At 37.5% G+C, this 25,910-nt stretch overlaps 1 protein-coding gene across 3 annotated transcripts in view; it reads right to left on the bottom strand.

Moving 5' to 3' along the window:
* The window catches only part of LOC131573525 (myosin-binding protein C, slow-type-like), a 69,712-nt gene that overhangs the window by 20,418 nt on the left and 23,384 nt on the right, over positions 1-25,910 (bottom strand). Inside the window, exons 3-20 of one of the 3 annotated variants that reach the window (XM_058827550.1) lie at positions 25,061-25,102; positions 19,525-19,557; positions 19,121-19,156; positions 18,442-18,477; positions 16,041-16,145; positions 15,364-15,512; positions 14,866-14,983; positions 14,027-14,078; positions 12,434-12,490; positions 8,715-8,881; positions 7,467-7,599; positions 5,821-5,945; positions 5,014-5,119; positions 4,555-4,721; positions 3,780-3,942; positions 2,930-3,036; positions 1,738-1,871; positions 461-617 (exon numbers count right to left, since the gene is read on the bottom strand). In XM_058827550.1, the coding sequence (XP_058683533.1) occupies positions 461-617; positions 1,738-1,871; positions 2,930-3,036; positions 3,780-3,942; positions 4,555-4,721; positions 5,014-5,119; positions 5,821-5,945; positions 7,467-7,599; positions 8,715-8,881; positions 12,434-12,490; positions 14,027-14,078; positions 14,866-14,983; positions 15,364-15,512; positions 16,041-16,145; positions 18,442-18,477; positions 19,121-19,156; positions 19,525-19,557; positions 25,061-25,102 (1,887 nt within the window). The remainder of the gene's footprint in view (positions 1-460; positions 618-1,737; positions 1,872-2,929; positions 3,037-3,779; positions 3,943-4,554; positions 4,722-5,013; positions 5,120-5,820; positions 5,946-7,466; positions 7,600-8,714; positions 8,882-12,433; positions 12,491-14,026; positions 14,079-14,865; positions 14,984-15,363; positions 15,513-16,040; positions 16,146-18,441; positions 18,478-19,120; positions 19,157-19,524; positions 19,558-25,060; positions 25,103-25,910) is intronic. The other 2 variants (XM_058827551.1, XM_058827552.1) reach the window with 2 other exon arrangements.

The following is a 25,910-nucleotide window of genomic DNA, read 5'->3' as shown; positions in this document are numbered from 1 at the left end:
ATTAAAAAATGTCAAATAAGAAACAGATCTAAATAGTTTTTGAGGTGCAACAGGATTTCCTAATGAGGAGAGAGAGAAAAATAAAGTTAGTGGATCCTGGATGGTGGTTAGGAATGGATGAATGCCAAGTTCTTCTGCAGGGTCGAGACACTTGAGAGGCTCTCGAGGGCATGTGCTAAGACAGAGCCCACAGCCACAGGGAGAGTGGAGAACCAGGAGTGATAAGGGCAGCCTCAGGCAACCAGAGAAGTCTGGCCCCTGGCAGCAGTGATAATTAACTCCTACTTAAATCCCATCCAAGCTCCCACTCCCTTCAGTAACACCCAGCCTTAGTGCCCTTGCACTAAGGGATCTCCATCCCACGCCTGGCAATGGGGACAAATAGGAAAAGAGGAGTTTCCTGGGACTCTGCCACAGTGATAAAATACATGGCTCATGGGCACTGTTTCACACAACTTACCAACCACTTTAATGTTGATTAGAGCTGTGTCCTCTCCAGCCTCATTCTTCAAAGTGATTCTGAAAGCACCCGAATCGTCCCTCTCGGCTGCATCAATGACCAGGCAGCTGCTGTCTGGGTATGTTTCTGCCCGTATTCTTCCACTATCTGTGACCATCTAGGAACCACAGTGAGCAGAGGGAAAAGTCATACTTTCTGTATTTGAGAATCAATATACTCAAATACCAAAATCCAAAAGTAGTAGAGGTCACTTCAATGAAAACGTGAAAGAAACTGTAAGAAAAATCCCACCAAATCTCAGCATTTTAGTCACCTACTCATGAGAAAAATGACAAAATAACTAAAATAAATTAAATATGGTAATGGTTTACTACTCAGTTGAGCCATTGCATCACAAAGGACGAGGCACAAGGCTTCTCCTATGAGCAAGAACACACTTTTGTCAACACCACATGTCATTAATTTGACGGAAAAACAATAGGTGATTCTTCCAAAAGTCAGATCAAAAGTAGGTCATTCACTTTAAAGGTCAGAATGACTGTAATTGTCAGTAGTTTCTCCTCACAGCTTTCAAATGCTGTCACATATTTTGGAGTAGGAGCTCTCCTGGGATAATTCCGTTTGAACAGGACCACAGTGGTGACACTGCAATTAATATTTTAAAAATAGTGATCACACATTTGACTAGATAGGTCTGATGGATGCAGCACTGGTAACATGTCCCAGCTTCCACATATCACCATGAAAATTTAAATGTGAAAAGTGACTCTTTTGGTATTTACATAGCCAGGGATTGATCTAAGCAAAAGTTTTTCATTAAGACACCAGATGTAAGATCCCAATTTCCCAGGCTATTGTTTCGTTTGAGACTTGAACTCCATCAAAATTTATCATTCATTTTCCAAAACCAGACTATATCATGGCTTTCTGATAAAACCTGGCAGCCATTCTGTGCATCAAATGTATAGAAGAAGTAGCCATTTTGTAAATTTTCATGACTTTTCTTCTGCATCCCATATATCCTTCTCCTCTACTATTTTTTATAGTAAACCCATATTTTTTTTTTTCCTTATTAATTTCCTTTAAAAGACCCAAAAGATGCTAAATAATATTTATCTGTTTTATTCTTCTTTTTTGTGCAAGGAGCATTTTTAAATACAGGGCATCTCCCCCTTATTTTCTGCCATTAAAATCAATGTCTTCAAAAGGCTAAAGATTATTTTTGGAAGGAAAAGCCTCCTTGTTACACTGAAGTAACAACTACAATGACGATGTACCTTGTCCCCTCTACTCCAAAATACTTTTGGAGTTGGTTCGCCAGTGATGGGGATCTCAAGTCGTAGTTTGTTTCCTGCCACTACTGTCACAGTGTTGTTTTCCCCAAGACCATCCAGGTGAAGTTTAGGAGGATCTGAAAAAGGAGAGAGATTGTCCAAGTTTGACATATAGCTGCTGCTCTGAGAGTTCAGTGACCTGGCACATGTCTGCAACACACAGAAACATGCTCTGTGTTTTATTTTCTTGGTATTTTTAAGCAACTGGGTTTTGTTTTGAAGAAAATTTGTGAAGAAAAATATATTTAAGAAAAGAGTTGCTTCATGAAAAAGAAATCATGGCACCATAGACATTTTGGAATAATAAGACCATATGAAAAAACCCACAGCTGTTTCTCTGAGGCAGAATTATGTATATTCAGGTAATTTCTGAGAGCATTTTCCTCTAAGTGGCTCTAGAGAATTTCAGTTGTGGGTTCTAGTACCGCTTCCCTTTTCCTTTTTCCTATATCTCACCAATATTTTTTCTAATATAGATACCCCACATGTCTCTGGTTCAATTAAAAAACATGTTTTCTAAAACTTTGGTCATTTATATTGCTCTGCTTTCCACTTCCAAGTGGCTGGTTGCAGTTAGAAGCTGGTGAGGTATTGCTTTGGGAAGAGTCAATGCGCTGTTTTATTTTTGTTTGAAGGACTGGGATCACTAACAAGCCTTCTGCTTTGTGGAATGAATCAAAGCTGGGCAGAACAATTTCCCCATCTAGATAGCATTTAATGTTTTTTAGTGAATAGGTAAATATGTGCTTATTCTACTACTCTTAACAAACTAAATAATATTTTGCAATGTTAGCAAGCCTGTTCTTAAAGATAGCAGTGTATATCTGAGAAGTGGATAGAAACAGCAAGTGTTTTACACCAACTCTTCACAGTGGTTTAGGTTTAAGAACTCAGCCTCAAGAAGCCTCCCCCAGGAGCTCCCCCCAGCTCACAAACTACGAGCAGGTCCTGAGCACAGGCAAAGAACTCTCCCAGCAGCTGAACTGCACTTTGCCAAAGCTGCAGGTCTGTGTTCTCGGGCAAATTCCTGCTCAGAGGGTGCAAAGTGGTTGTAATCAGGGGTATTTCAGGCTGCTTTTAATTCCCAAAGGTCACAGAAAGATGTTCTGTACAGGTCACTGTGCGGTATACTTACCTACAATATGAACTTTGCATGGAATATTAATGTTGTAGGCATCTGGCACAAACATGTATTCACCCTCATCATCAACAGCAGAAACTGGTATAACAAATCTGTGGATTCTGTGAAAGAATTGAAAAAGAAATTGATGTAAATTATTTTTGAAGACTGCCTGGAGATATAAGGAAAAATTTGTGAAAATTTTGTGTGTAATATTAGTGACTAAAATATCCTTTGCTGGTTGCCTAGTGGTATTTTAGGCGATTAAATACTGTGTGCTTTGTACAAAATATTATTGAGACCACCAAATAATGTGACCAATTTTAATATTGGTTGTTTGAACATAGAACAAGAAAAATACAGGAGTGTAATCTCTCTTACACAGAGAATCTATGATGCTGCCATTCAATTGCAATTTGGCTGCTCAAGAAACAATCTGTAGGTGATCCCATTGTGGGAATATTCTGACTTTTGTTGCACTATCTTTGTGAGTTGATACAAACAGGAGCTATGAGAAAAAGAGGCATAGAAAGAAAAGGGAAAAAGAACTGTACATTTTTAATAGTGTTCAATAATAATTTTTTTTTTCTGCTTAATATCCCACACCAACAACAACAGCAATGGCAAGAAAAATCAATAGCTTGAACTTAGGTTGATTGAGGATTTGATTATTGTCCTTCACAGTCAAAATACACAAGATTAAAGGAAGTAAGGAGTCATGGCTTTTAAAATGACAGAAATAAATGTCTTCCGGGACAGAGGTTATGCTTGATTAGCAGATAATTTTTAGTGAAGTAGCCCACATACTGGCACATCTCCACAGTGTCATTCCACCTAAAGCCAAGTCAATACATAACAGGCTTACCTTCCTTTGTGGTAAAGCTTTACACGGTCACTAGCTTCAATCAGCTGCCCATTTTTGTACCATTTCCCTTCCACATTCTCAGATATCTCACACTTCAAGTGGATTTCCTGTCCCAGCCTCACAGTCTGGTCTTCTAGTGCAAGTGATATCTTCAGTGGTCTCACTTAGGAGCACAGAAGCAGATACATTAAAGAAAGATGATGGAGCTCAGTAGCCATAATTTCCAACTTGATAATAAAACAGCATGAATTGGCCAGGGTGACAATTTGTACAAAATAGCGAAGACCAGCGTGAATATTAAAAATAAAAATGTACATTTATGCATAATACAAGATAACTTCAGAGGATAGATCAGATACATTTTGTTTAAAAACACAAGCACTTTCAATAGATATTGCACGCACAAAGCTGATAGGGCTACACAGTCATGTGCTTGTGCCTAGGTTTGGCTTTCCTGTGAAAACCTGAAAAGACTGAAGAAAAGCAGATACTTCCCTTGAAAATTCACTTTGTTGACCTATTGTACCTTTGGATGGATCACTTTGTTTTCCATCTTTATGGAGTGACAGGAAGTTAACAAGCAGAACTAGTTCATGGCCTGCTACTGGAAATAGTGTCTAAAGGGAAGTCACTGTTCTGGAGATTCACAGCAAAAAAATTGGTAGGGAAGTTAAGTTTCCTTTTCAACCCCCAGGGAAAGGCAAGAAATTTGTTCATTTCTGTATGCCAGCACACTGTGACGTATGAACTCGAGAGCAAGGTGGATGATACTCACAGTCGACCGCAAGCTTGGCTTCTGATTGCCCTCCAGTTGTCATTACTGAGTAAGTTGCAGTGTCATTTTTGGCAGCTTCCTCTATGATCAAAGTGTGTTTTTTACCCTCAACCTTAATTCGATACCGAGATTTAGGATCGTCGGAAAGTTCTACGCCATTTCTAAACCTAATGGAAAACAAAGAATTTTTATTTTTTCCAAAGGAAGTCCTGTGCAAGTAAGACTTCCATAGACTGAAACTCCCAGAGAAGGATTTACAAGACTATAAGGCACTAGAAAAACTCATCCATGAATGTATTAGGGTATTTTTGGTGTTGCTACTTTTTTGAATAAAGTTTAATTAAGATTTTCTTAACAATTTTCAGGTTTACTGGAGTGGGAAAAGCTGCCTGCATTTTTGCCCACAATTAAAAGCTTCTGGATTTTATTTTCATGGGAGCAGTTCAAGGTGTGTCGTACCATTTCACGTTTGCATCATCCTCAGACACTTCACAGCTCAGTTCTACTCGTTCACCAACATAGGTGCTGGTATCCTCCAGGCCTTTGGTCACCAAAATCGGAGGATCTTTGGAAAGAAAGAATTACAGATTTACAATCTGAGAGGGAAAACCAAGTGAAAGAGGTTTTCTAAATCATGCTGTAGAAGGGAATATTTCTTTCATATTCTAATATGAGTATCAGTGCAGTCTTTTCTGCCCTAAATCTGAAAATTTGTTGCTCTTTAGAATGCTAGTAGGAAATTTGCTCAATAAAAGTAACATTTCTTCATATTAATACCTGTTTTGCTTTGATAATCAACACAGTGGGAGCAAAGAGAGTAAAGATGTGGCCTCCCATTCATAACTGTTGATAGAGTCTTCCCTCAAATCAGTGCAAATGGAATGAAAACTGGCTTCTAGAAAGTCTGATCTGAGGGCACTTGGACAATATCAGAGTCCTCAGGTACCAAGTGTTGTGTTGGGGAAGCCAGTGCTATGACACACAGGTCCCCAAAGTGGCTTAAAATTTTGAAGGGCACCACAGCCTCACTAGATCCCAAAGCACAGTATCATGTCAACTATATCCCCATTTCAGGGTTTTCACTAAGCTGCTAAATGCAGGATGAGAAAAAAAAAAAAATGGCCAGGGATCACCAAATAATCCTAACAGCTGCTAATATAAATTCAAAAATATACCAAACCAGATCCTCCCTGTTCATCTTCGTTGTAGCCAAAGAAGCCACATAAATTTAGGGCAGGTGAAACAGCATCAAGCTGACATAGTTACCTCTCACAAACAGTTCTGTGGAGCATTTCTCATCACCAGCTGTTACGTAATAGCGAGCATCATCTGTCATCGTACAGTTATTGATGAATAAAATTCGCTGGTTTCCTTTGTGCTCAAAAATGTATCTGGACAAGAATGCAGCAAAGACACATTAGCACAACTTCTGGACCCCTTTTGTTTTATGTAGAAAGTGGTGTAGGGATTTTTAGAGGCAAAAAACTCCGGGCTTTACACAGTACTGGGAAAATTATCATTGGAAGCAATTTCCAAGTTTCAACAGAGCTGTCATAGACTTCTAACAAAAAAAAGAACTGTGGTGTAAATTGACAATGAGTTGCTTCTGGCTTGTTCCAAGATCCCAGGTCTGGGTGATATGAAAAGAATAAATTAAAAAAAGAAAAAGAAGCTGGAGTCGAATGATGGCAAATAAAATGGAGTCTGAAACTCTAGATGAGTAAAGCTGAAAATAACCAGTAAGAGGACACCATCACTCATTCCAACATTTTTGTGAGGTGTAATAATAGCCAAAGTTAAGAAGTTGATATTATTGGTTGGCCAGATGGCACAAGATATCAGTAATGGGATATGGGGTTTTGGTAATGGGATATGGAGCCTTTCACCTTTATGTCACCAGTTTAGGTCTGCTCCAGGTTTGTAATGACCAAAGCTTGTTAGCATCTGACAGCTGCTCCAGCAGCCTGGTAGAAATGCACTGAAGCCCTCAATCCAGCCCCTCCTGCTAGAGAGGAATCCATAGAGCTGTCTGCAATGCCAGATATAGAGGCTAAAGAAAAGGTACTCTATTATCCATTTTTCTGTCAATCATGAATTTTAACCAAAATCCTTTATCGATTTGAACAGAATGAAGGAAATCTGCCTCATTTCTGCAAGAGGCCTTTTGTTAATCACTGATTTTTTAAACTGGTCAGAAGAAAAATTTTCTAGGATTTTGTGCTGCTGAGAAACATTTGAGGAACATTACATTTTTAAGCACACCTTCCCCAGGTGTGTCCGACTGCGGAATGGGGTCTTCTGCACGGGGGTACAAGAGCTGGTTGTGCCCACAAGAAGGACTGGGCTCAACTTCCAGGCATTGCTCTACATGTGCTCAAATGTCTGCACCTGCACTTCTTTTAGGAAAAGCCAGAGAATAAACCAATATGCAGGTGCACTAGACATGCTGTTCATGACTGGTGGTGAGGTTGTTAACTTCAGAGTGTTAACACAGTAGTGGAAGATGGGAAAAACCCTTTTCTTGGTTGGTTTATGAGCCAGGTGGTCAAGTGTATGATGTCAACATCTCTGCTCTTAGCACACAATTACTATAGAAAGATACAGACACAGGACCAAGGACAAGTGGTTTATATACTGGCAGTGCTTCCTGATTTTTGAAAAACTACTGAGTAGGACATTGTGCTACTTTTTTTGAGAATCTCTAAGACTTTTGTCTTGAGACAAAGGAGACAACATATATTCCATTTAGCCTACAGTGGACTTTTCTGGGTCCTGAGCATACTCTCCACATCTAATGAAATTCAGAAATTAAATTGGTGCAACTTGAGCAAAGAGAGAGATCCATGCAGCGCACTTGTCAAGGGAGTACATGTGTGTTGATTTTATTGCTTATATATGCTAAGATCACTTACTTTGCACTTGGTCGTATTTCTTGGCCATTTTTATACCACTTGAGTTCCACTGTTGGATCTGCCAGCTCCACCATGAACCTTACTTTACCTCCTTTGTCCACCTGGTATGCAGGATCAAGGCCTTTGGCAAAAGCTGTTGTGGAAGTCAAGCGTCATTTTAACATGAGATCAAAAAACAAGAACATGGATTCTGAAATGACATTGCATAAATCTCATCAAAGCTGTCAGAATATTTGCACACAAAGTTATGCATATTCTCACACTGGTCTGCATGGAATAATCTAGAAACACTAGAAGCACAGAGCTGTACAGATCTGGTTATCCTGACCAAGTTCTAGCTGATATCTCTTCAAGGCTTTGCAGCGCAAATAGGACTGGGTAGGTGCATCAAATGAAACACATAAATAAAAAATAATGTATAGTACCATAACATATATTATGATGGGAGGTAATGGATGAGGAGAGAAGATGTACCAGGCAGCTGGACTGCAACTGGATTTGAGGAGGACTTCACCTACAGAGAAGGGATGCTTCCAGGAAACCAGTGGCACAGCAAATGCATATACTGCATTCTGTTCTGAAATGCTGTCCAGAAACAGGCAGATGTCACAAGAGTGTAATGGGCAGTGTGCTGTATTTATATGTATGTGCAAACATATTCTGTGGCATAGACATGTATTTTATACACACACACACACACACACACACACACACACACACACACATTATATATATATATATATTTCTGTATGTAATCGGAACTTCTCATACTGTTCAGCAGGGTAGATGCGGAAAGACAGGCCTGAATGTCCTGACCCAGTGCAGGGTGGAGGGTCTGTAGTACAGCTGGGATTTCTGAGCAATGGAGATTAAGTGCAAAACAAGATTATGAAGAGCAAAGACTGTATGTGTTTGGAGCGACCTCTGTTTAGAGGAGAAGATATTGATGGTAACACAAGGTCTAATTTCTGAATTGTTTGATTAGGTAACACCTTTCCACACACCTGGGGGACATTGTTCCAGATGGAACCAGTATTGTCTGAAGGGGAGGGATGCTTTAGGTAAGCACTGAGTTGGATAAGGTGTTTACACTTCCACCATGAACCAAAGCTGCCTTCTGAATAACTCCTTGCAGGAATGAGCTGTGGTGTGAAAGTTCCCTTGTGTGGAAGTGAGGCACGTTTGGGTTTTTAAGGTGAACCATTGTGTGTGACTAACGAGCTCAGGAATATTCTAGCACAGCCATACCTGCACTCTTCTTCACTTCCCTGCGCATGCGCTTCAGCCGCTTCAACATCCCCCTCAGGTCGGTGATGCCGTACTGGAAAGCAATCTTCTCGTACTCGCTGGGATTCGCGTTCTTCAGGAGATCCCACACGTCCACCTCAGGCTCTTCCTCTTGCTGTTTAACCTCCCTGATGTTAGCAAAGCAAAATTACGGGAGAAGAGTTAGTGAGGCTCTATCACACCATAAAAAATAGGCGAAGCTGAATCACGGTGAGGCTAGAAATGCTTTGACCAAAATTTGAAGGCTGCCATCATATTTTTTTATTTCACTCAGAATGAGTGGAGTAGCTCAGAATGATACTCACATCTTGCTTTACTCTTCTTCAAGGCAGAATTTGAATGCAAGTTTTAATTTGTCCTTTTCTGATACAATCAATTATGAGAATTTTTATGTTGCTTCAATGCTTAAAAAAAAATACAGTTTGAAAATGTCATAGTATAAAGTCTAATCCCACTTAAATCAGTTTTATTTGCTATAACTTGAGTGGAATCAATCACAATTTATGATGGCACCACTGAATCTCATTTGTACCTTTCAAAATTAAATAAAAATATTTTCAAGCCCTGAGTCCCTGTAACTGCTACTGGGGGTGACATTGGGCATTGGAATACAGGGGAATCTGTGTCTGTTTATAGTTATACCAGTGTTTCTCAGCATTACTTAAAGTTGTCAAATGAATAGGAACTGGAGATTTCCACACCAGCTTAGACTTGAAGGATGGATCTGTTCACTTCCATGTGTATCTCAGTCTTAAGAGCAGGAAAGGTTTTCAGAGGCCTGTGTGAGGAATCACCTTTACAAAGAAGTTTCAATACTGTATTTATTATCTGTAACTCCAGGCTAAGACAACCAATAAAGAGAAGTATAATTATTTTCACAATGGCAGGCATTAAATGATAGAACAATGGAAGCATCCTAAAAGAAATTATAATTTTTCAGATTGACAATTTAACTCAAAAAAGTGAACTGCTAGAACAATACTGGAATTGAAGAAGAAATCTAAATTTCTCTTCCTGTAAATTATTTGGATCAGACCAGGATCATTCTAATTTGATCTAGCTTGTCTAACAAAATCAGTACTTTCGAGAAATAAAAAAAATACCAAGCTTTGCAGTGAGGCACTGTTTAGAACTGAGCTTTATGGATTCTAAAAGAGGATTTCCTTTGACATGTACAGAAATAGCACTGAAGATCCCTGAAAATCTCTGCATGGTTGAATGAGGAAGCACAGAAACCAAATTGCTGTTCAGTCCAGGATGTTTATTAAATTTTCATAATGTGTCTGTTATTTTAAAAAGTAAGACAGGTTCTCCCTGAGTAGTCTTTCAAATACAATAATTCTGAGACAGCAGTGTAAGTTAGACAACCTCAGGAATGCAATTTTATATTTCATTCCTTTTATCTGTGCTCATGCCTTCCAGAGGGTGACGGTACAGTGAATGCTGCCACTTCTGTGAAATTCCTCCTGCATGGGGGAAGCTCGAGATCAGCCCTTCCAGTTAGAAACATGAAAAAGACCTGTAAAAGCTGAGACCCACCCCCATGGGGCAGCTCTGTCCTTTCCCAGGGCTGGCTGCTCACCAGTGTCTGCCCATGCCAGAGATGTGCACTCTGTGGGAATCAAAACAGAGCTCCCCTTAAAACCAGGCAGCAGCTGGGAATGAGGATCCTGATTTTCAACCAGATTGAAAGACTCAATTCCAGGCTCGTTTTCCTCTTGCATAACTGGAGAACAAATTTTTAATGCTTAGAGCAAGCCAATTTTGGTCTGAGACCTCAGTAGTTTGAGCCGAGGCCAAAGGCCAAACAGAGCATAGTATTTCCTAAGCAGATTGACCTTGCCATGAAATCACTTTCATATCTCTTTGTGCAATTTTGTTGAAAGATGTACTTAAAAAAAAAAAACAAAAACAAAAACAAAAAGCCATCAAGGACCTAAATATTTGAGTGGTTTTTAGATCTTGTGCCTCTTGGAATTTCATGCTGCTACTGATCCACTGCATTGACAAAGCATATCCAGTCATGGTGTGGCTTACTGAGATAAGACTTGATATGTCTGCCTGCCAACCAGCAGAAAATTAGAAAATAGACAGTATATTGATTCTATGCATTTAGGTTTGTTTTGTTTTTTTTGAAAAAAAACATGTTTCAAGTAGTATGAGCCAAAAAGGAAAAGTTCTAGGTCTTTCCTTGGTCATACAACCAAAAAATAAAAGAAAAAGAATGCACCTCCAACATTGCTTGTCATAAAAATTGAAATGAAACCATGGATTTGTCTTCATAATGATGGATGTTAATATCCAAACACATGGATATTAATATCCACACTGTGGCTTAATTAACAATCTTATTAAATTAAGCTCAGAAATATGAGGTTGCATTTCAGGGCCTGAAGCATGGTGAACCAATTTGACCAAAGTCAAATAATGGTGTCTAAGAACTAAATATTTGCTTTATCCATTAAACACACAATAGGTATACCATGTTTATAAGGCTGTACAGTATTTGTCTTACAAATCTTAAGAGTTAATTGTTAGTAAAGAGGTGATGTCTCTTAAATCACATTTATCTTTCCACAAAACCACCAAGAACTCTCGCATGCAATTCTCATGTTACTCCTGAAACACCACACAGGCAGTCATGAGAACTGCCATGGCCAGTTTTATTAGTAGGATGAAAGAACAAACTGAAGGTCCTAATTAGGGATGAGAAGATTGAAAAACCAAAGACCTGGTGGATGAGAACTGGTCCAAGTAATTCTTTGCCTACTTTCAGCTTCAGCTTTTCCTGTGTCCTTTAGTTGCTTAAACACTATCCTCCCCCCCATAGCTGATGAGCCCATTGTGACCTTTGAATGTAATTAACACTGCAGATTTTCCTCTTTCAGAGTAAGTGGTAGATGAGATAAAGGATGTAATTCCTTTTCCAGTTCTCTGTGATCAGCTGCCGTTGATTTCCATAGCATACAGAATTTCTCTGCTCGATTTTAAAAGATGATGAATTAACTAGTCTTCATCTGGTGAAAGACTAAACTGGGTTTAAGATCTCAGATAACTGGAGACATAACTATCAGAACACCAGATTTTCAAGGCAAGTCAGAGAAACATGTGCCCCAGTTTTTATCCATCAAAACATTTGAGTTAAATAAAACATTACTGAGCATTTGTGTGTACATATTAAAAAAAACAAAAACGAAGAATTATACCAGTTATCTATGACTAGAAAACATGATACATGATTTTTTCATATAAGAATGCTAATAAAATCAAGTGAAGATGTACCCATGGAGATAAATTTAACCCTTTCAGGTTTTTTTACTGTTGCACCAGACTCAATTTTCTGTACTGCTCATCCCTGTGTAGGAAATTTGCCCCCCCTCTGCCTTCCATGCAAACACAAAATAAACAGCAAATGAACTAAACGTTATTGGCCTCTTTAGGCTGAGGCTCATTTTTTCCCCCAGTGCACTCAGATCTGAGGTTTCTTTTCTGCACACTTAGAGGTAAAATTAACTGAACATTTGCATATTATACTACGAGAATAATAACAGTTAGAAACATTAAGAAGTTGAAAGGTCACAAAATTCTTAAGGAGTTATTAATGCTACACCTGACTGTTTCTGTGTGCGAACCTAGAGGTTTGCAATCCACACCTGCTCACTGCATCACTTGGTTCTCACCTACGTTTCAGGAGACCACTAAAGTCAAGTTCTCCTGCATCCTCTTGTCCTTCACCACTGTTATTAACAGAAAAAGATCAAATCTTTGTTTAATACAGGAAGACTTAGACAACACACATTGCAAACGCTCCACAGTTCTCATACACTCAACATTGTCCAGACACACAAATAATTGTATAAAATCAACACAAACTTGTATGCTTTTTCACACGGATTGTGTTTCTGTAGGCACTTGTGAAAAATAACACAAAGGTTTGTATTGCTGCTTCTTATACTTTGATGGCAAATTTTTGTAACTGAGTACATAAATTTGCCGAGGTTTGTGTTGGATTTCAGTAACACAAACAAATGGGAGCTAGACAACACAACCAGCTTTGTTTTTCATTTCCGTAGTGGACAAAACAAAGGGCTTGTGCTGATCTCTTTCTGTGAATACAAAACAAGGATTTGCATTGCTGGGTGATGCTTTTAACAATGCATAGCTCTGTCAAATACTGATTGAAAAGTACTTAACCTTAAAGATTTAACCTCTTTCTAAATGAAAGGAGAAAACAGTTATAAAAAAGAATAAAACAGTACATGGTCCTTTTTTACTGATAGAACCACAGTTCTGTGAAGGTGCATTTCTTTCTATGATGTGATCTTTAGAAGAATTACCTTATCATAGAGCACATATCGACAAAAGAAATGCCCTAAATATTTTTTAAAAAGGTAACTTAACTGCAATGAAACCAATGTTTAATCAAGATTTTACATGCAAGGTATTATTTAAAAAACCAGAAAATACTGAGATATCTTCATCTGCTTGGGCTGACTAATTATTGCATTTTTAAAAATGTGCTGAAGAAGGAAATGCACCTTGAATGTAATATCTTTTGTATTTATCATTAAATTAAAGCTCTCTAAATAAAGGCAGTTATTTCAGAATTAAAACTTTACTTGTAAATTTTAAAACTGCATTCATTATCTGTTTGCAAAATAGTTTCATTCTATATGTTTTTTATATATTTCATCACAAAAATATGACACCTATATTGGTTAGAATTGCTACTTTATCAGAAAGGTAACAAACCTTAAGACACAATGCATTACCTTACATTCTGTACTATACTATTTGCTGTTTTCCCTTACTGATGGTATTTACTGTTTACTGTAAGGTTACAAAGCCAGATCCTGTCTTCTTGCAATCAGTGTGAATTTTCTCTCTGCTTTTAATCAGTGCAGGATTGGGACCAGGAACTTTCATATTGTGGCTGACAGCTTTCAGGAAACATGCAGTAGAATATTTTAATGAATGAAAATATATTTTTAAAAACCTCCAAAGAAACATATATTTAATTGACTTACATATTCAATCTTCCTTTAAATTAATGACACTTGTAATTTCACAGTAGGGGTATTTAATACTGTATGTACTATCTATGTGTTGTAACTATCTCATTCCACCTACCAGAAATTACTCTAAATCCCACTTCTTTAATCTATATTTACAAAAACAGTTTTATAAAGTACTTGATACAATTGTCTGACACAAGCTCTATGCATGCTACCAGTATCCATTACCGAGGAGCTTGATAGGATCACTGAAGTTACCTTCTTTTGAAAGCAGATCTGATGTCAATGGATGGAGCAGCTTGGGAAGATTCTATGAAATAATGGTAATACGGGAATTAAAAACATAATTTGAATCATTTATGTAATCAGTGTGATCTGGAATATGAAATTTGTTCAGTTTCCTGATAAGTGACCCCCTTAGGCATTAGGTTCTGGTTTCTGCAAAGATGCTCAGTGCTAAGCATACCATTTCTCTGAAGTACTTTCTGCAGTTCTGAGAAGGAGATCTGTTTCTCTGATGTTTCTTTCTATTCCCCTTCCAGCTTTATTCACAGGCTCTGGACTTTTTTTCTTTGCACTTCCTATGCTTTCTTCCCTGCTGTCCTCTTTCAGCATCAGAGGAAGGAGACAGTCTCCTCCACAGCTACAGACTCACACTGATTGTTGGGGCAAGGTGGGATCCCCCTTGTGTGAATTACTCCTTTGGGACAGCCTGAATCAGATTAAAAGGTTCTGATTCACAGCCAGTGAAGGATGGAGCCAGGCTGACCCCCATCTTGCTGACCTCTAAGGACACACACAAAGCCCTGGGTTTTGTGTGCCAGATCCCAATTTAAGTTCAATACTGGTTTTACCTGCCAGCTTTTCTAATTCTTGGATAAATATCTCACATGGAATCTATTACAGTGTTCATTTAGACAATAAATTGCATTCACATGAAAATTCTCTGAGCTCTATGCTAAAATGTTCACTTCCAGCTTCATTTCATTTAAAGGGTCTGAACAAAATGAAGTATCATTTCAAATTAAAAAAAGAAAAAAAAAAAAAAAAGAGAAAGAAATCCCTATAAATATTTACAGATACAAATGGAACCTTACCAGTGACTTCAAGGTCAAAAGAGCAGCTATCAAATTTGTCCTTATAAGATACTTCACAGCGATAGTTCCCTGCATAGTTTTCCTTAGCTTTGATGATCTGCATCTCAAATGTGTGAATCTAAAAATCAAGCACAGTTGTTTGTTAACCTGGGGGATGCATTTGCACAAAGCAGGAGTTAAAACATGAGTTTACATGAGTAAACATGAGTTCAGACATGCACTAGAAACAAAGAATAACTCAAATAATGGGCTCTGAAAAGAAACTGCAACCCAGAAACGGGATCAGAAAATTTTGATTTCCCCACCATTACTTGTCTTGCGCAGAAAAGAGAGAGCAGAAAATCTACTTCTGCAAAGGGTCAGAGATCACCTCTGAAATATGTGTGGGTAAGTCAGGGTTAGACTTCACTGCTCTTGAACTTCTACCTGTTGTCTTAAACTGATCTCTAAGCTCTCTTTGGAGCTTTGTCCCCATAAGAAGAAAAAGTAAAAACACACCTTAGTGTGGCGCTCAAAGGATTCCTTCAGCTGCAGGTGCTTCCCCGCTTTACTGGCCAGATCCATCCATTTCCCTTTAAACCATTTAACATTTGGCTTTCGGAGAAGATCTTTGGCTTCTACTTTGGCTATAAATGTAATGTTCCCACCTGTCAGAAAGAGAAAAGAATGATGCAGCTGTTGAAGAACATGTGGTTGGTCAGTTGCATCTCTACAAGTTTATTTCACTTCCACTCTATTCAGCCTCCCTGGGCTCTACCACAACCTTAAGAGTCAGATGGAGTCACACAGACTATGAAATACTGCAGTGGTGCAGAGGTTAATGATTTTGGGTCTGGAAGCCTTCTGCTGCTATCCTGAATAAAACCTTCGTGATGTATCCATAACAGTACAGCCAACAGTATCACAATAACCAGCTTTCTTCTCCAGAAACTATACATCTTACCATTATGGTCAGTAAATTATTAGATTTTGAGCTGGTCTTGAGTTAAACAATTGGGTTTTGAGTCTCTCCATACAGCCCTTTTGCCTTTGGAGCAGAGTTCACCTCCAGCTAAAACCAGGGGCAGTATTTGCAGCTGAGGGCAGAACCTGAATGCTACAGAATCTGCACACACCATTCCCAGCTCAGCCTCTGCCTCTGGGAGTGGCTTTTGGTTTTGTTCGTAGGCACTCACCAACACTCACTGTCCCACTCTGTGGTTTCTCGACAAATAAAGTGGATCTTTGGGAGTCATCGCGTTTTTCTGACTCTTCTGGAGCTCCTTCTCCAAGAGACCATACTGAGATGCAGAGAGAGGGGGAAATATCAGTCATCTGAGGGTGTTTTACTCCCTCCAAAGTACACTTACCTGAACTTCCTAAACTCTCTAGCCCTAGCACCTTTCTCTTCAGATGTCCTGAAAGACATGTAAGCTTTTGTTCACACTGACATCCATTGCTTGGCTGTCGCATTGTGTACAGCTCCTGCAAGAGCTCTACCTCCGTGGTGACAGAAAATGGAACTATCAGGGAGGAGGAGAGGGGATCCTGATCAGCCAGGATGGGCACTGAGCAACTTGAATGGCACCAGCATTCAACCATGAGTGCTTTACAGAGGCGATGCACAAAGGTCAGCTCTTTGTTTTTCAGAAGAGATGGAGGTTCTGAAAACACAAACAGCCAGAAGCACAAAAATCCCCAAATCTGATTCACAGTTTCAGTAGATCTCTCTCAACCCAAACTAAGTCCATTGTACAAGCTGGTTCCTCCTCCATGTCTGCAAAGTAGGGTAGGGATGAAGTGCACTTCTGAGCTTTCTTCTCTGCCATGACAGAAGCAGAGAATTTGGGGATTAGTCAATAGAATTTGACCTATTTGAATAGAATAGAATTTGGGGATCCTGCCATGTGAATTTTATGTGATATTTTATGGAAAAAGTAGTTTGTCAGATGGAAAAGATTGTGCCATATGCTCAGACACAGCAGCTTCTCTTCTGGAAACTGGAGGTTTGGAACTGAAAAGGAACAGCAGTACTGAGAGAAGCAGCAAATGAGTGGTGTCCCCAGGGCAGAGCACTGTACCAGGATAGCTGTATGTTTCTGGTCTTCCTGTTTATCTGGACAGCTCTAGCTTTGTGCTATGCCATTACATCTTGGGTAAATCCATGGTCAAAACAGATTCTAGCAGAAAGTGCAAGGAGAGCGAGGCAGTGAATGCCTGTCTGTTTTCAGCTCACTTTCCGCAGAGAGGCAAAGCACGTGTCTCATATTCCAACCTGTAGTCCAAAATGCCACCTCTCTGTTTTTTTAGGAGTTATTGCCAGTACAGAGGGGAAACTAATTAAAGTTGGAGGTCAGAATAGTCTTTCTGATATGTAGTGATTACTGCTGTGGGAATCTTTTCAACTCATGAAAATTTCTACCACCTACAAATGCAGCACAGCTCATGGCAACCTTGGGAAAATGCAAACAAATTGGTTTTATTATCCTAAAGTCTATTATGAATTTTAAAAAGGTATCAAAATGCTAGATAGCTTTGCTATAAAATCTTTGTGTTTCAGTCAATTGTGGATAGTGTGCCTAGCATCTCTGTATCTGCCTGCTTGTACAAAATTTCTCACAGGTAAAGACATTAATGTTTATACACACATGTATGTACACATATATAGACACATACATGAAATGATTTACACAGACATAAATGAATGCAAATATATATATATAGATACATATCTATATATATACTCTCTATAATCTAAATAATCTAAACATTTAGATTATACCACAACATGAGAACAAATGAAGGTTATTGGTGAGAAGAGGATGAAGTGATGATATTACAGGATCTGATCACGTGCAGTAACAAACCTAACATGCCACGGGATGATATGGAAAAAGGATATTAATAAATGGGAAAAAGCTTACACAGAGTCATTAATTTGGTACCACATAAAAGATCACCTAAGTATTATCATGGCCTTTAGATATTAACATTTTCCTATTTATTAAACAAACAGAAGGGAAGGTGGGTTTGACGCAGGCTGGCATAGGCTGCTATGCCAGGTCTATAACCATGGTTGAAGTACCAGCTGCTCATTTTGTTCCAGAGGCTGCAAATCCTGAAACCACGAGAGTGGGTGCAATGTGCATTACCTGCCAGGGTAGGAAGAAAGAGGTTATGATGGTTTTGCTAAGTTTTCCCCACCGTCCTTTGAGGTGTGAGAAGAAGCCATTCTCCTACAGTCTTCTGGGACCTGTGTGTGGGATTTGGGTGAGGCTGAATGTAGGAGTGGAATTCCTGTAGGCTGAGGAGGAATGGAACAGCTATGTATCTATCTATACAGAAACAGATATAGATAGATAGGTATGTATGTATGTGCCAAGTGCTGCTATACATGTCCTGCTCTGTGCAGCACAGCCTTCTCTCACTCCTGGTTTGGCTGCTAGAAACCTATTTGCTTTGAAGCATTTCAACAGCTATAGTTTGCTACTGTCTAAACAATGAAAATAAAGTATTATCTTTTAAAAATAAAATCTAAACAGTATTTATATTATTTAATTTTGGGAGTGTTTCATCATGTTTCTCAGGAGGTCTCACCTGAATCTTTTCTTTCTGCTGGCTTAGACATCCCATCTGAAAGGGAAGAGCAATTTTGATGACACCAGCTCAGAGACCACAGCTTAATTGACCTCAGATTACTGGGATTTTAAGAACATTGATTCTTCATACAAAAAGATCAGACTAAATATTTGGGACCATATCTATGAGGAAATAGTTGAATACCAGAAAAAAGTGAACAGCGGAGAAAAAACCCCAGAAATCTTCACCACTTTTCTCTGGAAAGTCTAAATTAATTTAACTCCGTTCAAGACTTTCCTTGGAAACGTTACATGAGGCTGATGTTTTTTCCATGATTTGTCTAGCTCCAGGTAACGGATTAAATTCTGTTCTTCAATATTTGTCTGAGGGACAATATTTTGATTATTTAAAGAGTATATTTATTTACCTGGAGTTGCTTTTGGATCTACTGACCAACATTTTACCTTCCACTGGGAGATCCACTAAAGACCTCAAGACAGGATAGGACAGGGACTTAGCTGATATAAGGGTCTTGTAACTTGAACAGAGATTAATAAAATATAGGGCACTATAAATTTTTTTCTAAGTCGTTTGTTTTACGTTCAGTCTGCTGGCCTGGACTCTTTCTTCATTCATATTCAAGAGAAAAATACATACATACATACATACACACTCAAAGCACTATCACAGTCCTAACCTGCCGGTGGAGTACTAACTGAGGTGTCATCTTCATCTGTGAAAAGAAATACAAATGAAAAAGCACATGAAGAAACTGAAAGCACAGGCGGTCATCTGCTTTAAAACAACTACATGAAAATGTAAAACCTGCAAAAGAAAGGGAAAAAATAAATTGCAATACTCAGGAGCATTCACAATGGAAGCTTCAAACTGATGAGGAAAGCTTTGCATAATTCAGTAGCTGAAATGGTAAACCTTAATGTTTCAAGCAAGTAAAAAACAAAATGAGATGTGGACTGTGATCTATGATTAAATCATGAGTTTATATGAGAGCTGCGGAGTGATTCTGTTTGTTAGAGATGTAATCCACAGTAATTACAATAAGAAAGCCACAATGAAATGAAGGAGAATCACATATCTAACCTGAGGAAGATGTCATTTCTCTGATGACCACGTCTGCAATTAAAATGTGCACCACATATGCATTCAACATTATTAAATCAAGATATGAAAAAGTTAAAACTAGTCCCCTCTATTTATACTTTGTAATTTCTATACTATAATATTAATTTCAAGTGCAAGGGATACACAACTCAGTTTTTCCTCATATCAACAGGAAAATAATTTTAAACAAGGAAAGAACCATTATCACTATGCTGGGTTTTCCTATTGATTACACTAAAAGTTGACTGTCATGAAATACAAAATCACTGCAAGTAATTGTTACCCAGGTATTTTAGAATGTTTAATCATATAGAATACATTGAGGCGTATATCTATATGAATCAAAACCCTAAAAAAACCATGAAACTGACATTAAATGGAAATAATGTAATCATGATTATTTGAAAACCAGAATAAGATAAAGACCATCTTTACAAGAGTCTCTTTGAATTTTAGATGTTGACTAGAAACCTCAGAGATCAGCTTTGATAAAAATAAACAAAAAGTCTTGGTGTCTTAAAAGCCTAATGGTAAAAGAAAGAAAACAACCAAGGTATCATTTGAAAGACAAAAATAAATTAGATATCTTTAGGATTAAATACGTAAGTAATATGAAGATAACATGTTTATATACAGTATCAGAAAATAATCTGTAGAACATTTCAAAATGGAGAACAAAGTTAAACAAGAACAGCTTTGGAAAGATATTAACCCACATCTTTAAAGATACTTTTTCGGGGGGGTAGATTTTTTTTATATCTTGTATTTTTGTTTCCAAAATCAAATTTTAAATCAGAACTTATCCTTTGATTTTGACCTTAAAGTTATAATTTATCTATCTTTTTTTCAAGGAAAAATGTAATAACTATGACAAACATATGAAATATAGTTGTGTTTTCATAAACTGGCAATATTGAATTTTTGGGTTTGTTTAACCACTGAAGGTTAATTAAAAATCTGTTAATAGAATTTTTCTACTTCACCATAACATTTTACTCATTCCTTTTTAATGATTCGTCAACTTCATTTTAAAGATCCCTTGGGAGGAAGATGAGAATTGTAAAAGGTACGCCTACACATGAAGGATTAATGTGTTATCTTCCAAATATTTTTTCTTATTCATAGAGGGAAAAAAAAAATTAAAAAAATGGAAGCATCCTCATGACCTGTATCATCCAATGCCAGAAGCAGATGTTGAAAATTTTGATTTTCAGTAAAAGCACGGTGATGATTAAGTCATGTCAGATGTTTTAACATACTGCATTAGCGACTAAATGGCTGCAAGACTATGTGCTTCCACTGCAAATATTTCTCCATATTTCATGAAAGCATTGAGTGTACTTTCAGCTCTTTTTGTCAATGATGTCACCATTGTGATTGATGATGGCTCAAAGAGCTATTTGGCTGAAAAAAATAATTAAGACTAGCGTAAAACATTTGATGTGATGCATCCTACATGGTGATGTATGATAAGCAAGTTATGAAAGGACCACTCAGATTTCTTTTTCATTTAATCATTTGAAAAACCAAAAAACCCAAAAAGAAGTTATTAGTTTTGCAGAGGGATCACTGGGGTTTCTGAAGGGTAATCTATCATTTTTCAAGCAAAGTGTTAACATCAAAGACAAACAAATGAAACAAACAAACATGTCAGAAGTAATAAGATGAAAGCCCAATTGAATGTTTTAGAAATGGAAAGAGTATGAAAACAGTACATGCTGAAGGAATTGTTTTGGTAAATGGGTAATTGTCAATCCATCACTTCTTCTATCTCTGGCTTCTAGGACAAAATGGACTGACTTGGTTCAGCAGCTAGAGCCAATTCAGTTTCTGTGATGAATTATAGTTTGTGCTAGCAATAAAGTCTATTTGAAGATAACAAAAACAGCAAAAAAACAGATCTGTCAGTAGAACCATGATCATTAATTCACTGCCCTTATCTTCTGCAAGTAAATGTTTAATGGAATATATTTTTCAATCTGTTGCATGACAAGAGTTTGGTATGAGGAAATCAATTGATTCATTTGACAGCAGGCTGATAAGATGCATTGCTCCATAGAAATCTTTGTCTGTGGCACACTCTTATTAACATATAGGGTATTTATGTTTCTTTTCCTTGTTTCTAAATGATAACATTAACTGTGGAGCAGACTGAGCTTCATCAGGAATAGATCCTTGTTGGATGAAAGAACTCTCCATATCTCCAAAGAAGCTAATCTAAACGCACTTAAACATTAAAATAACCTAAACATTATAATTTCTGACAGCTGGCACAGCGAATCTAGAAAAATCTGCCAAAAAAATTAATTCCTCATTCATATATGAGCTGCTGGTATCAAGGATTTTAGACCTACTTTCCCCTGGTCTGAAACATCCCACACAAAATGAAAGTTTCTATTCTGCCATCAGCCGATGGCACTGGCATTGTTGACAAACTTAATGTTGTGCAGAAGTGGTGAAAACCCATTAATTGTACATTATTTTATTTTCCTATTCTGTTGTTTATGCTGAAATTACAGAGCACAGCAAGACTGAGAGTTTCAAATTTAGTTGACTTCAGTTACCAATCTGAGTCCCTTCAAGGGGACTTGGCACTTTGGAAATGGCAAATGAAGTACCTAGCCATGGAGGGGAAGTTTTAGTAGGGAGACAAATGGATAAGTGAAACCTGGAAAAATACAAGGATGACACATGCGATGAACATTTTAGTAGATGGTTGGAAGAACCTAGAGGAAAGGTATCAGTAAAATATATGGAAATTTTAGTAGCTCTTTCAATGGCTGGATGGCACCTAAAAAAAGGAATGAGCAAATTGATATTAAAATTTTATTATTATTCCAGCAAGTGGGAACAAAATTATAATATATTTAATCTGTAAGATAATACTAAAATTAAAAGTGAAGACATAAGCATTTAAATTGAATGAGTATAAGACAACGTAGTAAATTTGGAGGAATTTCTGCTGATTCACTTTTTTTCTCTGAAAATAAAATGGATGATCACACATATCCTGAATTTTTTACAACATTATTATATATATTTTTACTGGTTAATTTTATGAAAGAAAATTTTATGTTTACTGCTCTGAGCTACCAATATAAGAAAAATAACGATGAGATACAAAGAATTTACCACACTGTTTTTCATTTCATAGCTTTACAATGAACACAAAGGAATATAAATAGGTAATTTCACACAGACAATAAGTACTAAAAGGAAATAGAACAATAAAACAGACAAACAGATAGGTATACTCTATATTCCTAAGGTCTGTTAATTTTTTCTTAGGGATGAGGTGAACATGATGGACTATGGGATTTACATGGACTACCAAGATATCTTTCTTAGATGTCAGCACAGTCCCATTTCAGGTTCCTACAGTGTCTCATAAATTATCAGCAAACTGATCACAACTGCTGGCACAAAAGTATTGTGTAATTGCTGTGGAATTCAGATATGAAAGTTTCCCATCTCTTTCTCATTCAGGGAAGTACCCAAAAAGCTGCAGAAAGTATTTTATTTATAGCTTATATGCAAGCTAACATCTAGCTCGTTCTGTCATAATTTCCTTGCTGAACTGTTCATTTTCAAGTGTAAATGGTTTTGGAAAGATTGGAAGAATGGAACCTTTTCCATTTTTGTGAATTGTATTCACCATTATAAAGATGATTTTGTTTTTTTCTGGCACAAAACCCTGAAGGAATCACTCAATGAAAATATGTTTTTCCTTACTTGGTGACATTCTGCGATAAAACAAGTGCTGATAGGAACAACTGCACTGTAACTAATTTTTAGAAGTATTACTACCGAGTGTCTGGCAATGACATCTACTTTGCTTTGCAGAGGTGACAGTTTTACTGTAACATGGCAGAAGGTCATCTTCGTATTAATATTCAGACATTGGCTGGAATTTTTACAGAGGCAACAGCTGCCACCAAGGACTGAAACTGGGCAAAGTTTCCATAGTAGGATCTCAAACAATATTTTTTGGTAGTAAAATCTTCCTAGCACTAAAAGATTTCTCTCAGGAGGAACATTATTCCTCCTAGAAAATACTTGTGTCCTTCACTAAATTCAAAAGAGAAACATAATGATGTGTAAGAAGGTAATAGAAGTTTTGGATAAGTTACCTACCATGTTTTCATTTTTATTCACTGAAATGTAGGCTTGTAAGCAGTGAGGAAATCACCATTCATGTTCAGTTTGGGAACAAACATTTCTTTCATATCCAAATTAAAGCAAGCAGAACTAACTGTTGGAATAGCTTGAGGCAAGACCTTCATCTTTTTTCCTATCATTAGGCATGCAAATTATTCTGAATTGCATTTCCATTACTGAGTTGACAGATTTGATTACTCACACAAATTTTGTGTGTCAAAATAATTGCTCAATGCAAAGATAACTGGCAAAATAGCATGCACTGAAGCCTGGTTCAGCATTTTTATTTTCAAAAGGGTACTTGAATCACACATTCTTAGTGTTTATATTTTGACTCTGCTGAGAAAAATAGCCATGCATGCCATTGCCAAATAAATCTGCAAGTATCAAGTATGCATCCAGTCTGTCTAAAAGACAAGATTTTGTTTGGAAGACACCAAAAGCCAGAATACATTTTCAAGCAAGCCATTTCTTGATTTGCCATGAAAAAGCGTAGCCATGCCATATGAAAATCAAGCATTGCGTCAGTTGTAAGCATAACTTGGTCTGGTTTAGCCTTTAATCAGAATTCAGTTAAAAAAATGGGATTATTGTCTTCAAAATAACCCGATGGGGTGTTTGATTTCTGTTTTGGCAGGGCTTCCACAAAAATTTGTCCCAGTTTGCTCAAAATGTATCCTCCTAACCAGAGGAGCTAGAATATAATCTCAGCAGCAGAAAGCTGTGTATTAAAACTGGAGCTGAATCTTGCATGTGTTGCTCGTGGAACAGTTATCTATTTGTTCACAGCAGACAGTCCTCAAAGACACTTTTCAGAACCTGTAAAGAGCTCAGCTCCTGGGCTCCCAGTGAGGACGGAAAGATGAATGTGCGATTTTTTTTTATTTGAGATGAAAAAATCTATGGAGATTTCTGAAAGGTAAAATATCAAGTTTCTGTGGTAGAACAGAAACAGCCTAGAATTAGAGTAGGACATTGTCCACTTTATTTAAAAGCAACCAATGTGCACAGCATCTGGGTTTTAGCAAGCTTGGTCAGGGGCAACACCCAGACTCATTTAAACACAGCTTTCTGCTCATGCAAATCACTTGTAATTTGATCCATTAATTGAACAGTCAATATAAATACTGTTGATAGAGTATCTGTCTGGTTTGCAGAATTTTTGAAGATATTCACGAGTATCATAGTTTCCTTGTGCTGGCTAAGTCATGCAGAAAAAGGATCTAGGAAGTCTCACATCACACTTCCAAAATTCAGCACAAAAATTCTGAATGAAAGCTCAAACAACCCAGCATCAGAATAGCATTTAGGAATGTTATCTTTACTGCCCATTTTTATAGTATGGTTTCAGACTTACCTTTACCCTTTTCATTTCCACCCTCCTGTGGTGTTGTTTGTTCTGTGTAGGAAGTACAAGTATAGTTTTGAGAGGATCTTAAAGTAAAAAGAAAGACTTACACAGCATTAAAAAATGCAGGTTCTGCTAGTAGTGGAAAAGCAACATTAAAGAATGATTGATATATGTGTATATGTAACATAGACTTGCAATCCCATAAAGAATTTTAAAACCTGTGCATATCAGTGCAATTTATGTTTTGAACAAGTCATGTAAGGTTGATGCTCCTGGACTCAGTGGAAGAAAAATGCTGGGTTTTTCAGAAGCAGCAGTTGTTAGTCTCTTGTTCTTGGGCAAATTCACAAAAGCTTTTGAAATTCATTACATATCACTGTTAATTGGAAAGACATTGGATCAGACATATGTTACTACCACTCAGTTAATCCTTAAGAAAAATTACAGAGAGAGTGTGTTGAGGATGTTCTTTAATTCTTTATCATCATCTTCATCATTATCCACATAGTCTTGCCAAGACAACTTGTATTTAGTTTTCTTGATCAGAACTGCCAGCCTGTCATCTACTCTGAGCAGGTGAATGGGAATTATTTTTTATTTCATCTGTATGAGAAAACTTGGACTGTGCTTTGAACAAAACACCAATTTCCACACTCTCTCTGTTTCAGGATTTGATAGGATTCCTATTGGTTTTGTTTTCCTACTTAATTCAATCTACAATCTTGTCAAATCATGTGAAGTGTGCTGTCTTCGAGGTATAAACACAATATCCGATTGCCTGTGAACAATGGCTTTCTGTGGCAAACTTACCTGTCAACTGCCTGACAGAACATGGGTTTGGGTGATGGTCAATAGA

This window comes from Poecile atricapillus, chromosome Z (genome assembly GCF_030490865.1).
Source record: "Poecile atricapillus isolate bPoeAtr1 chromosome Z, bPoeAtr1.hap1, whole genome shotgun sequence".
Taxonomy (NCBI): Eukaryota; Metazoa; Chordata; class Aves; order Passeriformes; family Paridae; genus Poecile; species Poecile atricapillus.
The sequence above is the reverse complement of the archived record's forward strand: the minus strand, read 5'-3'. Positions and strand labels throughout refer to the sequence as shown.